Source organism: Etheostoma cragini, chromosome 9, assembly GCF_013103735.1.
Source record: "Etheostoma cragini isolate CJK2018 chromosome 9, CSU_Ecrag_1.0, whole genome shotgun sequence".
In the NCBI taxonomy this organism is placed as follows: domain Eukaryota; kingdom Metazoa; phylum Chordata; class Actinopteri; order Perciformes; family Percidae; genus Etheostoma; species Etheostoma cragini.
The window spans coordinates 9,072,373-9,089,345 of record NC_048415.1 but is presented as its reverse complement, the minus strand read 5'-3'; the positions used below and the strand labels follow the sequence as shown (position 1 = coordinate 9,089,345).

The window sequence follows — 16,973 nt, the reverse complement described above, 5'->3', positions numbered from 1 at the left end:
TTGACATTATTTCCATTTCAGGAACCTGTGTTTTATAGTCTATATATAAAAAAACAGCCAGTTATCAATTTCCATGTTTCTTTTATTGGTATTTTCCACTTAAAACACCCTGACCTTCCAACAGTCTTTTGGCTTTGAATGAGAAACAATTATTTTCTTCGACAGAAACATTGGAGTGCAGATGTAGATGTGATTTTTAGGCTCCAGAACATAAAAACAAATGTCCTATGTTACAGTACTTTGTCTTGATAGACATGTTTGAAGAATAAATATCCTTTTTTTTTTTTTTTTTTTTTTTTAATAGAAGTTTACACATCAGAGGCTGAGAAAACAGACAGCATGAACATTTAATGTTGGCAGTATCAGCGACACAATGGAGAGTGCAGGGACTTGCTCGTCAACACATTAACACTGTATAGCACGGTCTTCCTGTAAAGAGCCACGCTGCTGTGCTTTTAACATGCCGATGTAACTCTTCTGAAAACTGAAATCAATTAAGTCTCAAATCCACAGTAATCCCACATTATGAAATCCATTTTCTTCAAGGAAAGTTATGTATTCTCCTTCTTCAAAATTGGAACTGTATAATGAACTTGAAATGATGGACTTTCTGCTGTACATTGCTTTTCTGTGAAGCCATGGTGACTGTCACTGCTTGTACAAACTACACCTGGCTAGTATTCCATACTAACAGGAAATGTCAAAACTCTCGCTTTCTTTGCTGCAGGAGAGCTAAGGGACAGCTGCTGTGTTATAGCTGTCACATAGAGGGAAGCACATGGTTTTATTTAGATTAAAATGCCAAAAGTTTTTTACTTTGATACTTAATCAAGAACACTTTGTGAAAACATGTTTCAAACAAATCTTAAAAATCATAGGTTGTAAAAGAGGAAGAATTTTCTTTTATCATTTTTAAATGAAAGTGGCTTACTATTGTCTGTCTGAGCTTCTTCATCCTTTAATCCTCAACATCTTAACGAAGTTGAGGAAATGTGCTTTTTAACCAACCCTAGGAAGTAACTTTAACTGCATACCAGCAGTCTAAAATAAAAGCTTAAGTGACATCAGTGGGCTAGAGGATTTAAACACATTTAAACATTTAGTACCAAGACCCAAAGCTTGGATAGGAAGAGGAAGCTTAATGATTATTACAGAGCAACTTTTAGGATTAAATCCCAGGTTCCGTATGTTGCAATTTTCATTACTACACAACACAATATGAAAGTGTTTCATGTTAAATGACAGGTTCATTGTCAGGGTGATGGCAAAGAAAAGACCATAAGGGTTTTCAGGGCCATCTGTCAATTAGATTGACATGTGTGTTTAAATGTAAATATTAGCCTGTAGAAGGAAGGTCTGTGAAACATTTGATCCAAATGCTCCGCTGCTGAGGATTACATGGCAGCTCTTTACAGATAGCTGCTGTCATGAGAAATGTAAAGTTTCTTGTTTTTCTGTATTCTGATTCTTTGAGATTATTTTTTTGCTTTTCAAGATTGGCGAAGCAAACAATGCTCTGAGGCTCAGCATGTTAAAATCAGCATAATGGTCCTTTAACACTAGGCTCCAAGCACATTCATACCATATTACATGTAAGGCTAGCTGAGTTATGAAATACTGTTAAACTGGTGTTTTCTATGACTGCCTGACCAGGAAGTTCATCATATCTTTGTGTAGTGCTTCTTAGCTTCCTGGTCTTTCTACTTCAGTGACGCGAAAAACACTGCTCTAGACTGAACATGGACTCCTGAAGCTACACACATTCTTACGTCCCAGCTATCTGATTAGGAAAGGGCTAAACCGACTGATCATGTGCTGCACAAAATCTAATAAACTGTCCACTTTAAAATACTGGTAACATGTACCATTCATAAAAACTAACACTATAAAGTCAGTGACTTTGATACATTCATCAGGTTAAAATCTCTATGTAAAAATGTACAGCATTGTAGGCGGGCAGGTGTTTGTGTCTTTTCAACACTTATGGGACACAAATATCCCAGTCGAGCACTATCTATCAAATAGGACGGATAACCTGATGGAACACAATCTGCTTATGATTTATTTCGGTCAGCAACCTCTGATCCCTACATCAGATCCTGCCGGCAGGGGAGGGACACAACAACATAGTGACTTATTTGGAATTATAAGATCCTCATAGAAAATAGAACATCATTTTTACATAATTCTTTTTCACATCCTGTTTTTGCCACACACTATTTTAAAAATATTTGACTGTTTATTTTACAATAAAATAAATTGAATTTGAACCTCAAGAAACTAAAGTGCAAAATAGTTTATTGGGATCAAAACAGGAGTCTTATAATTCCAACATTATCTGACTAACCAGAAGGTTGTGAACCTTTCTTCTATCTTTCATTCTAAATCAACCGATGTGTGAGTTTCCTGCCCGGCCTTCTGGAACCTTTAGTCAGACAACCCGTACTGTTTTTTTTATTGTGTGATCAGTTGGCCTACAGTGGACGAAGCCCTTTGTGTGAATGAATAGAAGAGCTGAAGAGCAGAGACGGTAAAGTGCTACTACGGACTGGAGGCACCCTGATAAAAAAATGCTTTTCAAGCACATAAACAGACAAAAGACAAGCAAATGTACAACAAAGAACTGTCCAAAATCCTAAAACAATGACACCATTTAAAATAATCTCAGGTAAAAAAATAAAGCACAAACTAATTATACAGGAGGTGTCAGGTGAGACTGGAGTCTTCTCCAGTGTTTAATCTTTGTGGTGCTACAAGATGGTTTACATAAATATTATTTAATTGCTTCAGTTGCCAAATTTTATATTGAAGGGTTTTAATTAAATGCAGAGACACAGGTTTAAGTCTCAGATGTCTCTGGTTTGAAGGTAAATCAAACAGAACAGAAAGTTTGGGGTTAAGGGGCAGGTCATGGGAACCCACTACATCTGTGCTACATTAGATTTATGTGTTTCTTCATACCCTGAGGTTTAGTTCCATCGATTTTCTCTCACCTACATTCTGTATTTGGCAAAATTGTTCATCTCTCACATCATTCTCAAACAAAAAAATCATACTTATTCCAACCGGATTCAGTAATTTCATATCCTAAATTCAAACTATGGTGCAAAATAATTTCCAAGACCCTGTCAGACCACCGGGGGTTCTCATTATTGTTATTGGAGGAAGACATTTCCTTTACCTTTTGTTTGTTCCAGTATCATACCTTGGCTCCACCCTTCTTCCCAGGTAAATGCAACAGTCTTTGTCTGGGACTCTGAACTGAAGCTACAACAAAGCAGGATGGGACACAAAGGCCGATCAGGCCCCAGAAGAGGGGCTGAAACTATTCTTTTGGTTAAAATATAAAATAAAACAGTTCTCCAGAGTGGGTGTCTCCAGTGTAAAGGGACTGTAGTGATTTTACAGACTTTATGGGTAAAGCCTGCCCTGCCGCCGTCTCTCCACATCCAGCACTCGTGTCTCTCAGGCAGGGCAGGTTGTGCTGGTTGTTACGTGCCCATACGTAGGCACGCCACCCCGTCGCTCTCCTTGCTCAGTTCTCTGTCGCCGACCTCCTGCCCAGGGGAAGTCAGCGTCCTGTGGGGGCTCCGCACCGACATGGCAGCCAGATTCAGGGTCCGAGACGGATGGGGCGAGGGGGGGCGGTACCTGCTGCTGCCGCGGGGGTCTGGGGACAAAGAGGGGGAGGAGGAGTCCTGGTGCCGCTCCCCACCCAACTGGGACACCTCCTCAAGGGGGCTCTCCAGGTCAGACTCTCCCTCCTCCTCATCCTCTTCTTCCTCCTCCAGAGTGAGTTCAAACTGGAACTTGTCCCCTCCTCCTCCTCCTCCTCCTGCTCCTGAAGGCACAGCCCCTATGGTTCCCACAGCTCCTGCCCCTGGTATCACATCCACATGGTGCTCCTCCGGGCTGGACGGCGATGGGCTGCGGGGGATCATGCTCTGGTACCACTCCCTGTTGTCCTCCAGCGTGTCCAGGATGTCCTGTGCGTCAGGATGCACCAAGTCCGCCCATGTCTCCCACAGAGGGTGGACAATGTAGTCGATAAAGCCCACCTAGTCATAGCAATAATATGTATAATAACAATAACAAACACACCAATATGACAGGAGGAAAATATGTAAAAATTAAATGTTTTTAAAAGCCCCTATGAAAGCCATTTAATTTAGAAATATTAATTTATGTGTGTTTATTTGCTTCCTTGACTTGATAAAAGTAACTTTTGTTTGTATCTGTTACATTAAAATGATCTCACATGCTGCTCTGATGTTAACGTAAAGGCTGAAAAATAACCTTAGAAGTGACATTTCCACTATTTCCCTACATCCTTTGTGTCAGGGGGCGTTACCTGGTTCTTCTCTATAGAGGCGTTATGTTTGTCACACATGGGACTGATCTCCATGCCTTTGTCCCGCTCTCGATCTCCCTGGGTGAAGAACTCCACCATGATGCGGTCCGTCCACTGGCGGTAAATCTCCAGTGGTTTGGTTGGGTTGCTCAGGTCAGCACAGTGTACCATGTTCTGCAGAACCTGGACAAGACAGATCAGACTCTGCTGGTGATGTGTTCTGTTTTCAAAACCTCACCACTCAGAACCACACATACTCAGAAAAAGCAGCGGTGATGCGAAATGAAACTAGCATTCTTTTTATTTTAGATTTCTCTAAACCCTGTCCTGAGCCTAACAAATGCCACACCAATCCACAGTGTGCAATGACGAGTGTTGTCCAGCAGGCAGCAACACTTTCACACACTAACTCCCTGGTTGAAAATAGAAAAGTTATTTTGAAAAACGTGCTGCTGCAGAAGAGTATTATAGCTAAAAAATAATTAAAAGTTGCTGGCGACAGATTAATGATCCATAACTCAAACACTGATTCTACAACATAAAATGCATTTTTATTGAGACTGTAAAGTGAATAAAGAAACAAAGTCTCTGCTGTTCATCATGTTTATGATGGACTGTATGTAAATACCTAACTGGATTATGATTTTATTCTAGTTAGCGGGTAGTACACACTTATAATGACTCTACTGTCAAATAGCTATATTTTTCTTTTTTGTCAGTATGGTTTTTCCAAAGTATCATGTTCTTATATACCTATACTTACACATATTTAAATATTTCGTGTCACCAGGGGGCGTTCTCACCTGGATGCGGTCAGAGTAGTTGTCAAGCAGCAGGACCCCCAGACTGGTCACCTTCTTGGTCTCCACCATTGTCTTCATGTCCGCCAAGAAGTTCATGTGTTTGGACATATCAGTGGCAAGCACCTGATGAAGAGATTAAACACATCGTAAATGATGAATTCCCGTCTGTGTGATGTGGCGTCTTTGTTTCCTTTATATTTTTAAACTGGATCTGTTGGCTTTTAACGGTTATTGGAACGTTGTAAATTATGCACAAAGTGTATGAACTGATAATTGTCTAAATGATGTTTGTCTTGCAGGGTCTCTTTGTTTGAAATTCTGTGAGTGAGTGACAGTTTGTGTTTATTAGTCCTTGCACTTCTATTGATGTGTCCACCGATGCAAAGTGTTACTAAATCTGGTTCTGATGTAAACAAAGACACCATGTTCTCTCAGCTTCACTGCTGCAGTCTTGAGTTATACCTGTGGGTATCTGGATCCTAAGTCTGGTTTGGCCCAGTTTGGCACAGAATCACTGTCCTCAGGTTTTCATTTCAATTTTAAACATTTGGGTTATTGAGTCTTTTATTGGTCTGAGGTTATTCTGCATTTTTCTTGTTATTGAATAAATTTAACCCAAATTGAACCCACAACATTCCAAAAGTGACAACAACTTTTTTTTCCCATGGTTGACGGGAAGACAACACAAGGGTTAAGACACCCTTCACATGGGGTTCAAAAGCAACACTAACAAAATAAAATTCTCATGGGACTTATGGAAGCTGTAACTGACCACCACGTGTAAATGTCTGTTTTCTCATACACTGTACATAAATACAAACTACATATTTTGCCAGTAGCCTTTTCAAAGTAGCCTGTGTCCAGATAGACTATTTATCTGCTGTATCAGCAGAATTTTACTGTACACAAACTTTACTGAAACATGAACAAAACATTATGAAAAACCATACTGTAAGGCGACAGTTCAGCTACAACACGGGTTAAAAAAGGATCAATGTGTCATGTACAAAGGGCAGCAGTCTCACCATGTCGATCACCATCTTTCGGAGGGAGTCTTTCTGTTTCTTGCTGAGGTTTTGGAAGATGTCACAGTTGTTTTCTTGCAGCAGTTTAAAGCCCACAGCGAGGTGGTGATTCTCCAGCACCGAAGCATCGTTGTACATCAGTGCCAGCTCTGAACCTGCAGAGATGTGGTTTATGTGGTCTAGCTCATTTGAATCAGGACTTATGGTAGCACACAGTCTAAATGAGATCCTCTGCCATACTGTCAAATGGCCCGGACCCAGTTTAAGTGCAGCTTAAGTAAAATATTTAGATATTCACCATAGAAAATAAATAATGTAAATAAAAAAATAATCTGTGAGAACACTTCGTCAAAACCCTTCTTTCTATGTGAACCTTTTGAAATCCATATTTTTGTATGTATTTTTTTCTCAGGTGACTAAAATGTTGATTTTTTTTGCTCTGAAGAAAGTTGTGTTGGTTGTGTGCAGAGACAAAGAGAAACCTACTGGTGTTTATCAGGAACTGGTTGGTGACTCCTGGGTGGTCAACATCATGGATGGCACTAGCAAACAGAACAGCCATGATCTCCAGGTCTGTAAACACCGCCTGGGATAAACAAAGAATAGAAAACACATCCATACAAAACGTTAAAATGATATTATATTGTAATTATGACTTAACCATAAACTACAACAACAACAACAACAACAATCTATATCAATGACGTTTCAATTCCAGATTGGTCAGGTCCCGAGACATTTGTGATTGGTATAAAGAAATGCCAATAAACCAGAGAATGTTTTCAGCTCATCCTGGAATGCCATGTGGACTAGGCAGGCCATCCTCTACAACACTGTGGCGGAAGGTCTGTCAATGAGAGACTACAACAACAACAGCTTCCTCAACTTACCTCTAAAGCAGGGGTGGACAGGAGGACGTGGGTGGACTGCACCACATCAGCTGCATGAATGTTGTTGTGATAAGCTACGTCTGCATGGTAGTGGTCCTCAAGGGTCATCATTAAGGTGATAAAGGTGTCATTTGGGATCTTAAAGGTTTTCAGAAGGTCTCGCTCCTGGAAGGGTGCGGAGGAAGAGAGAAGAGTAACATCAACCACAAATAACAGTTTTTCTCTTCTCTTTGTTTGATTCAAATTATTGGGGAAGTTGCCTTAAATTTGCCTGCAACAAGCAGATTCTTTTGTAAACTGACTTGGCGGGTAAAAAACACAGTAGAAGCAGACACAGCAACAGCAATTTCTTCACAAAATGTATACCTATAAAACAGTATATCTTACAAAAAACTGAATTTATAACGTCTAAACTTATAAGGTATCAAATCCTCATATTTTTTAAAGCAGACTCTGCGCTGAGGGATCTTTATACCTGGAAGATGGAGTACATGATCACCGTCAAAGGGCGGTTTCCGGAAAATTCTGCTATCTTGAACACATCCAGACCCCAACGATTAATTTCCTCGACCTCCTAGAGAAGTAAAAAAGAACACCTATAAGACACTCTGTGTGTGTGTTTGTGTGTGGGTGTGTGTTTGTGCGTGTGCGTGTGTGCATGTGTGTGCCCACCTGGGCAAGCAGGCTCTCGTGTGGTGTGCTCACTCCAAAGCGGGGGATGCAGGTGGGTGCTAAGCTGGGGCTCTGCGTCACCTTTTTCACACCACTGATCTGTGACATCGGCCTCTTCTTCTTTTCCTCCTTAGAAGGTTGAGACAGGATCTCCACATCATGCTGTTTCTCTGCAACAAGTACAAACAGACATGGATGCATACTGTTGTATACTGTATATGTTGGTCTTCAAGTAATTTTAAAAATTCTGATCCAATTGGTCCACGTTTTAGTTACACATTTAACGCGTCCTCCTTTTTTCCTTTCCTCTCATATGACTGAAAAAATGCCTCACTTCACCAGCTTTGGGGGACAAAGATTTTAAAGGATGAGCTTCTTGTCAGTGAAGACTTCAATTCCATTGCCTGTTGTCTGACTTTAACTGTTTTTGAAGGGGACCTGTCATTCTTGACCCATGAGTGGGTGTTAATGGGGTTTTGTTGTGAATATGCGATTATCAGTAAAAAAGTGCATGATGTCTTTTTTAATGTCTATTTTTAGTGTCTAATCCTTCTTTTAACAATACAATTATAGTACAGTTACTATTGCTACTTCCACCATCTATGGCTGCTACCTCTACTACTGCTACTACTGCTACAATCCTGCTACCATCAACTGCACAAGCTAGTACAAATTCTACTACTAATACTGCACCAGCCACTATGACTATTTTACTAATACTGCTGCTAGCTGCTGCTAACATTACAACAGCAGGATCTTCAACTACTAATGACAACTCTACGTCATTTTAACTGAGGTAAGACGGTCCGGCTAAAAGATCTGTTCACTAGTGAAGATGGTGTCACATGCTGATCTTCACCTAAATATGACACAAATACACATGTAGATAAATTAGTTATTTTTACTATATTAATGCAACACTGTTTCTAATTTGGGTATCCATGCATTTGTGCTTCTTTTAGCTTAACAGTCAGAATCCGCTTTAATGAACTAATGAACAAATAGACAATAGTGGGTTTGAAAAGGCATAATCACGTCTACAGGATGGAGATTTATTTTCTCACCCAAAGTGGAGCTTGTAATCCTTTAAGCAAAAAACACGGAAAACATCAAAGCAAGGTTCCAGTAACAACACAATCTCCGTGTGACTTGATGACACAACGGGGCTGTCCAGCAGACACGATAGTGTTGAAAATGCTTTGTATTTGTACAAACCAAGGAAATCACGATCCCATTTTGACATCACAGACAGCTTTACCTTACGTCCACATATAATCCTCAGTATTTCCCATCCATGTTTTTTTTAGCGTGGCAGGAATGATTGCTTGAACAATATCCAGGTCTGACCCCAGATGCAAGCAAACACCACCATAAGGATGCAGAGCGACCTGAGTGGCAGCAACACACGAGGCACTGTCTGGCCTCTCTCACCTCTCTCACAGTGCCTCCTCTTCCTCACACCCAAAACCATGGTGTTCATTTCCAAACGCAGCCGGGCTTGACGCCGGGGCACTCATGGCAAAATGGCAACAAACTGACAGCTCCATCTTTGTTCAGCTGGACCTCCATCCTGCCGGCAGGGCTGTTGCAGCCTGAGCATCCTATTCATGCAACACGCCGTCTAATAATATTGCACCCTGTTGCTACGACAACGACACACAATGTGTCCGGGAATGCTGTCTGTCGCCGCGCCTCCTTCTCTTTTAGGGAAGAGAAAATCCTTACCTTCTCCATCCCTCCCTATTAAGAATCCGTCCTCTCCTTCTTCCTCTCCTTTAGAAAAATCCTCTCTTCATATTTTCATTTAAAAATAAATCTTCCTCACATTAACAATTCATCCCTCCTCTCCTTCCTTTCCTTTAAAATGATTAAACTCTTTTATTTTATCATTACTTCCTTTAATTTCCTCTTTCATCTGATCATCCTTTTTAAACCCCTCTCTCCTCATTTTGTCTTCACTTGAAAAATCCTTCTCTCCTTTCAAAAACCCATTTTGCTTTTTCTGCTTGACTCAAATCAAATAAATAACAAGTACATTTTCCTCATACTTCCCCCACCTCATAAACTGTACACCATGCCACGCTAACATTTACAAACGTTAAAAAGCTGTTTGGAGTAATGCTCATAAAATACCACTGACAGCACAATAGTCAATAAAGCAGGTGATGCAATTTTGCAAATTCTTTTCTTCTTGTTAGTAGAGCTGGACAGCACCACAGACACAGAAATGTTTGGGATAGTACCAAATGTAATTTATTACATGTCAGGGTATATTGTTGTGCACTCCATTTATATTAATGGGAGTTAACTAAATATTAGAAACACCTCTAAGTAAAAGGCAATTCAATTCGAGAGCACCTCGAACTACAATCTCCAAAATGAGCAACTGAATCAACATCTCTCTAAAAATTATAACTTGTCTTAATGTAGAATTCTTTGTATTATCCTTCATCTGTTTTAGTTAACTGGATAAACTTGCAACTGAGATTATGTTTCCATAAAGAGAAACTTCCCTTCCACAAAGTGAGTGTCCTTTCATTCATATACGTCTGGCATTAAAACTCACCTAGGAAAGTGTTGGAGATGAACTCTGACACCTGATTCCCTGAGCGGCTTGTCTCTGATAACTGCGTCAGCTCACGGTTTAGCATCCTCTTAAACTGCAGAGACAAAACAAAACCATTAACAAAAAATGTAGTTGGTTCAGGTAAGACTGCAGACAAACATGTAAAAATATGTACACAGACAATCTGTGTTCACACATCAATATAGAGGTAAACTTAGTTGTGATACCTTTATATACCTAAACACATAAGACCATCCTGAGGTTTTGCGTTTCAACAAGACCACATTTCCCAAGATCCCTCTGTTGCTCCTGCCCACTTTCTCTCTTTGAAGAGGGTAATTACTGTATGTTGCAAGAGATTTCACAAATCACCTATTAAAACTCAGTTCTACAGGCAATGTACACTACCAGTCAAAGGTTTGGGGTCACTTACAAATTTCCATACAACTCCATTATAGACAGAATACCAGCTGATCTGAGTGGGTGGCTGATCTTTAATGCAATTTCTACATTGCCCATTATCAGCAACCTTTCATCCAATGTTCCAAAGACACATTCTGTTTAGTAATCTGATATCATTTCAAAAGTCTAACTGAGAAAACATTCGAGAACCCTTTTGCAATTATGCAAGCACATAATGTAATCTGAAAATTGCTGCTCTGGTTAAAAACGATGCAACTGATATTAACTGGTCTTTAATGGAGTGCACTGGAAATTTCTAAGCAACGCTAAACTTTTGATCAGTAGTGTATATATTATGTACATTGCATGTTATGATTCGTATTTTGTCATTACTTTGCTTTTACTAAATATTTCCTTTGTTGCTTTGATTACTTGTGTTTTGACTTTTTCATTAAAATAAAAGCACTTTTAAAAAGTGATGTACGTATATTAATACTCTAAGAATGTGAAAAAGGTGCAGGGTTACATGCAATATCAGTTTAAAAACAAATCTCAGTATGTATCCACAATGAAATGGATGGTGGTCCGGACATGGGTTGAACTGTGGGAAAATGTGTTTTGCTGTACATTGTTTAAAAGGCTCTTCACAAAAACATTGTCAGGATGCACTTGCACCTTAACTTAGCATATTGAAGGTATATTCATGTTACTCTGTTGGTTGACATTAACAAGTTGACACAACTTTATAAAATCACAAGATTCTCTATCATCTTTGATTGTACATGTAGCGGGACTCTGGCATTGCAGCACAAAGACTGATGCTCACAGAATTGATGTCATTTCATCACATTTATTAATATATCTCTAAAGCCTGCAATACACGTTTATCCTCTCTTTAATGCATTACTGTGTGTGTGTGTTTTTTTTTTTAATAACACAAAACAAGTGTAATATCTCTCACTGTGTTAATTGTTTGCGACATGCAAGAGAAATCTGCACAGTGGTTGCAAAAGACTAGTAAAAGTTTTTAAAAACTAAAGTGTTCAATGTTTTATTGCAGCGGTAGCTTCCACACTGATTATGTAACAGTTAACACGTTGTGGCTGAGGGAGGTGGGAGGAATCTGGGTGAGAGAGTGATGCTGCAGAAGTAAATATGTGACACACTTTTGGGCACAAACAAAAACATACATACTGACATGAAATATAATCCTGTAGCTTTGACCAACATTTGTCTGTCTCTTGTAGATTCTGAACACAACTGCTCCCTCTATCATGTTTTCCCCCAGGCTTTCTGTACTCTATTTCTCACATATACACACAATCACACACCTGTGTTTACAAAATAGCATGCCACATATTCCTGCTGCTGTAAACCAAGCCACAGCTCTTAAATATGTTACACTACAAAATCATGACAGCTACACCTTCTAACATAATTTATTTTGCCTTTTTCTTCTGTTTTTGTTTCTCATACACACTCACACACATACACACAATCTCAACATTCAGCCCGTTTGTAAATCCAGTCCTGCACTGCCAAGTAATGGATCCCAATGTAAACAAGATCCCAATGTAAACAAGGCAAGCCGGCAGCGCTCCCCGTTGCTCACCTGTCTGAGTATCCAGCACAGACAAACAGAGAGAGCCGATGCAGACATGTCAACCCACGCATGTTGATTTAAGAAGTCGCTTAAAATCCAAAACGAAAAGCAGACAGATTTTCTTTTTGAGTGACGGGCTGCTCACTCAGTTCTGCTCCACGCTCAGCAGGGACAGTTTGAACATGAAAAGAAGTCCCTTTGAAAATACAAGTTCCCACAGTCCCATGTGCTGTCCTGGAGGTGAGGGGGGGGTTGGGGGGGAAGGTGGGGAGGGGTTAGGCGAGGGAGGTTGGGGATTTGGTCTACCATCGGGGGAGAAAGGGTGTGGACTGCAGTCGCTCATCCAACTACTGTCACACACACTGTCAATGAAAAACATAAAGAGGGAGAGCGAGAGGCTGTGAGGAACCCCCCTCCCCCGCCCTGCATGCTGTTCCCCCCTCTCTGTCCAATCAGATCCACCTGGCTTAAGGGGATGGGACAAGGATGGAAATCTGTTTGGCTGACTGGGAGATGGAGGAGGACTGAGTTTAGCAGCCAGACGGTGGAGAGAACCATAAAGGAGGGAAGTAGGGAGATGCTGATTAACTCTTTCAATGGAGGGAGACGCCATTTATGAACCCGAGTGGTTTAATGTCCGTACCGCAGCTGCACATGTCACCTCAAATGTAACTTAAATCTTTTTTCTAATAAGAATTAACAAGATGCTCCTCTGCACACATGGACAGGAGCAACACAATCTGATCCCGCAGCATTAGGAACCACAATGTTAGTAAGTCTTTGGGCTTTATTGTGTCATCCCTAACTATTTATGTATTTTAATGTATGACACAGAGTACTGTTTTCATATTTTTATATTTAAGTGGTCAAACAAATTCAATCAATCAATTAATGTGACCTGCTTGTGATTCATATTTAAAAGCTAAAATTAAAAAAAAGCTCATGTAAAAGACTAGAGAAAATAAATGTATATTTTTAGTATAAATTACTCCCAAAACATGTAACACACCGATTCTGGCCTCTGCTGTTATAAAAACATTTTGTGTATACAACTCAAGTTTTTTTATTCAATAAATTCATACATATATCACATATCCTCATTTATTCAAGAATTTGGGCTTTTGGAGTCTTAGTGCACATACAGTACATGCGATTCACTCCATTGTAAAGTTTTAAAAATAGTTTTTGAAGTTTAATGTTGTATAACAAAGGATCATGTTTCAACAACCTAATTGTGACTAACATTTTTGATAAAAAAAAGACTTGCTTACATAAATCTTAAGATCTGTAATGAAAGGATTGGAGACAACTGATCCATTCTTAAGGAGTCTCTATGAAGTTAAGGAAAATGTCCTATCACCTTATTGGATGCCATCTCGCCGACTGAGTGTCTTGTCTGCAGCGTCTCCAGTTGGTCCAGACACCAGTCCAGCTCTTCCAGTGTCTCCACTGCCAGCTTCTGGTAGGGCTCCTCTGAAAGTTCAGAGGTAACACACACACATACACATGTTACAAATCAGTTGTGAGACTGCTATGAAAACATCCTCATCCTGAAGTGTGCTGCCCTTGTGGAAATACAACTGAAAATTGTTGGTTAGCTTGTTGTGTTGCACCTGTCCTAGTTTAAAAAAGAACATAGAATGTTTTGTGTGTAACACCATGTTGGAATTTTAATGCATTTAAATCAACAGCATAAAACCATTAAAACATGTTAAGTATCATAGTACAGTATCTTCATAAAAAGACACAAACATGAAAGTATGCACCGTTTTTATTTGATAAATCTCAGTGTCCAACCACACAGGGATATTTACACTGACCTGTAAGACATGGCTTACACATGGGTGGCTGGTTGCTGCTTGTCGGCCGCCTGGAACAAGGAGCAGATTAAGTGTTAGTGGAACAAGAAGAAAACAAGCAGTTAGTCATTCAGTCTGTTTTTCTTGCTCTTACTTGTTTGTTCCACGATCTTGCAGATGTGTCAGAACAGAAAAGTTACTTCTTACTGTTCGTAGACTGGCAAGAACCTAAGACGGTAAACAAGAGAGGAATGAGTGTTGTATTTTGTATTTTTTGTATATTGTGTATGAATGGGTCAGGATGGAGACACCGGAGACATGTCCCGTTAATATCAGGAGTAGACACTTATTATATACAGTAGCATGTGATAAAGACCTTAAGCTTGGGACAACTTTGTGTATGATCTTGTTTTGGTTTTGGATTTCCTCGGTTCATTCAACACACAAATACACCTGATATCAGTTTGGGTCAAAGCTGTTCTATACTTTTTGAAGTAATGATATCTAAATGTTACTTCAGACCTTGGTCCTTATCGGAGCTCAAGCAACTGCATATATATGTTTCCTGTAATAAGTCACTGAATTAATTAACATCAGTTTGTACAGTATCTTTAAAAATAACGTTTTTTGTCAGGTACATTAGTTAATTTCCAAACGCAGGTGGGCCAAAAGTACATTTTAGATTTATTTTGGAAATATAACATCAACACAGAGATTGTGTTAATGGGCCAACATTGACATTAAGTACAAAGAGTGTGTGTGGGTGTTTTCTGTGAAAAATGTTATATCACAAACCAAAAACGAGGAGTAAAAGGAGTAAGGACCAGTGAGGAGCCATGTGGATTGTCTGGACATACCCACACCTACAGTTAGACAGTATTGTTTTGAACGTAAACATTGTGCATTAGAATGTGTGTACTAAGTAGTGCTCAATGGTAAAGCCAATACACCCAGCACCGCTACAGCAACGCTACAAAGAAATACTATGGAGCCCCGGAGGTGACATGGAGGACAAAAAGAACAACATTTTTTTTACAAAGAAACATCTACTGAGGGCAAAACCTTTTGCGAGATCTTGATTTTGTTTTGCGAGATCTCAAGTTTTATTTGCAAGATCTTGAGTTTGACATGGAGAAAAAAAAGAAAAGAATTGTTTTTAAAAAAAGAATTAAAATTAAAAAACATTTTTATATATATTCTTTTGTGAGATCTTGAATTTGTTGGGTGAGATATTGAGTTTTATTTGCAAGATCTCGCAAATCCAACAAACAATAAGGCTAACTTAGCACACTAGCTAGTATCTAGCTAGCTAGTAGCACAACATGATTACATCTCCTTGGTTGTCTAAATACATCCATCGTGTTATCATAGCAAGATGCTCGTTCATGAGCTTCTTTCTCGTTTCTCTTACAAGTATAGCTAGTTAGTTCTCATAATACATCCATGGTATAGCTAGCTAGCTATATGGTGAAATCATAAATTCGCCTTTTCATTGTATAAAAAATTCACTAATGGTAAACATTGTATTTTTATTGTTCCTGATAGTTTACATGCAAATCAAAATAAATCATGAATGCATTTTGACAACCAATGAGATGTAATCATGTCATGCTACTAGCTAACTAGATACTAGCTAGCTACTAAAGTTAGCCTGCAGTCATTGACATCAACAGTCAACAACAATGTCCATTACAACACTTCACTCTGGCATGTATTTATTAGTAATGCTTATCAAAAAAAATTTTTTCTCAATATCAAAGGCAAGATCTCGCAAGTAAAACTCGAGATCCTTGCAAAACAAAGTCAAGATCTCGCGAAAGTAATTGTTCCAGTACATGTTTTTTATTTTGAGTTTTTATTTTAAGAGAGGCCTTGAAGAATATCACAGACACAGCCCCATCCACACACCAACAGTCAAGATCTCGCAAATAAAACTCAAGATCTTGCAAAACAAAGTTGAGATTTGCAAAAGTGATTGTTCCAGTACATGTTTTTTAATTTAAATTTTTGTTTTAAATTAAAAAAATGTTTCCATGTCAAAATCAATACCTCACAAATATAACTCGAGATCTCGCAAAACAAAGTAAAGATCTCGCAAAAGTATTTGTCCCCAGTACATGTTTTTTTTCTCCATGTCACCTCCGGGGCTCCGTAAGTTCAAGAGGCCTTTGAGGACATCACACACACAGACAAACACACACACACACACACACCCAGACCCACACCCCCACCCACACATAGTAATTAACAGAACATCAGACATTTCAGGCTTTCCAACATTTATTAGCAACATTAAAACTTTGTGATTGCATTTTTCATAAATCTTCAGTAGAAAAAATAGTGCCTTAAAAGACGTCCATGGTGGCCTACTCAATATGTCAAAGCAGGGCCTACAGGAGTTTATGTACCTAGGATATTACAATATAAATGAAGTCCAAATACTAGTGAAAATTGCCTTATATTACAGTGTAATAATCAATAGCATCTATGTGTTTTGAGCCGTATGCACACTATGCAGCAACTGGTGCTGAAATGTTTTTATTACACACATGTTATTTGCATGGTTTTGAGAGATGTCTTTATGTCTGATTGTGTCCTAGATTAATGGCTGGGCTACTCTAGCTATTGATCAAATGAATACAATTTCAGAAGTAGGCGAATTTTGGTACTGCGTATTGAAGCAGCTTCTACTACAATGAGATGCTCTCCTGGTCAGCACACCTCTGAAGCTTCGCTGACAGGAAGAATTTAAACAACTTTATAAATCCATTTAATATGTATGTATTGTGGTGGTATGTTTCTACTGTAAAACTGTCCCTAATGCTAAACCAAACTTTTGATCCCTTAGTTTCCACCAGTCAC

General features: G+C 39.2%; 1 protein-coding gene across 12 annotated transcripts in view; it reads right to left on the bottom strand.

The window, feature by feature from the left end:
- Positions 1-80: 80 nt before the first annotated feature.
- Positions 81-16,973, bottom strand: part of LOC117950299 (cAMP-specific 3',5'-cyclic phosphodiesterase 4C-like) — a 93,559-nt gene continuing 76,666 nt past the window's right edge. For 11 of the 12 annotated variants that reach the window (XM_034881201.1, XM_034881205.1, XM_034881204.1 and 8 more), the window contains 12 exons: positions 14,266-14,339; positions 14,133-14,182; positions 13,673-13,785; positions 10,308-10,401; positions 7,742-7,911; positions 7,545-7,643; positions 7,070-7,234; positions 6,666-6,765; positions 6,180-6,334; positions 5,155-5,277; positions 4,352-4,534; positions 81-4,058 (listed from right to left, as the gene is read on the bottom strand). In XM_034881201.1, coding sequence (XP_034737092.1) covers positions 3,492-4,058; positions 4,352-4,534; positions 5,155-5,277; positions 6,180-6,334; positions 6,666-6,765; positions 7,070-7,234; positions 7,545-7,643; positions 7,742-7,911; positions 10,308-10,401; positions 13,673-13,785; positions 14,133-14,182; positions 14,266-14,339 — 1,893 coding nt within the window. In that variant the 3' untranslated portion in view covers positions 81-3,491. Of the gene's footprint in view, positions 4,059-4,351; positions 4,535-5,154; positions 5,278-6,179; positions 6,335-6,665; positions 6,766-7,069; positions 7,235-7,544; positions 7,644-7,741; positions 7,912-10,307; positions 10,402-12,321; positions 12,573-13,672; positions 13,786-14,132; positions 14,183-14,265; positions 14,340-16,973 lie in introns of those variants that run through there. The other variant, XM_034881214.1, reaches the window with a different exon arrangement.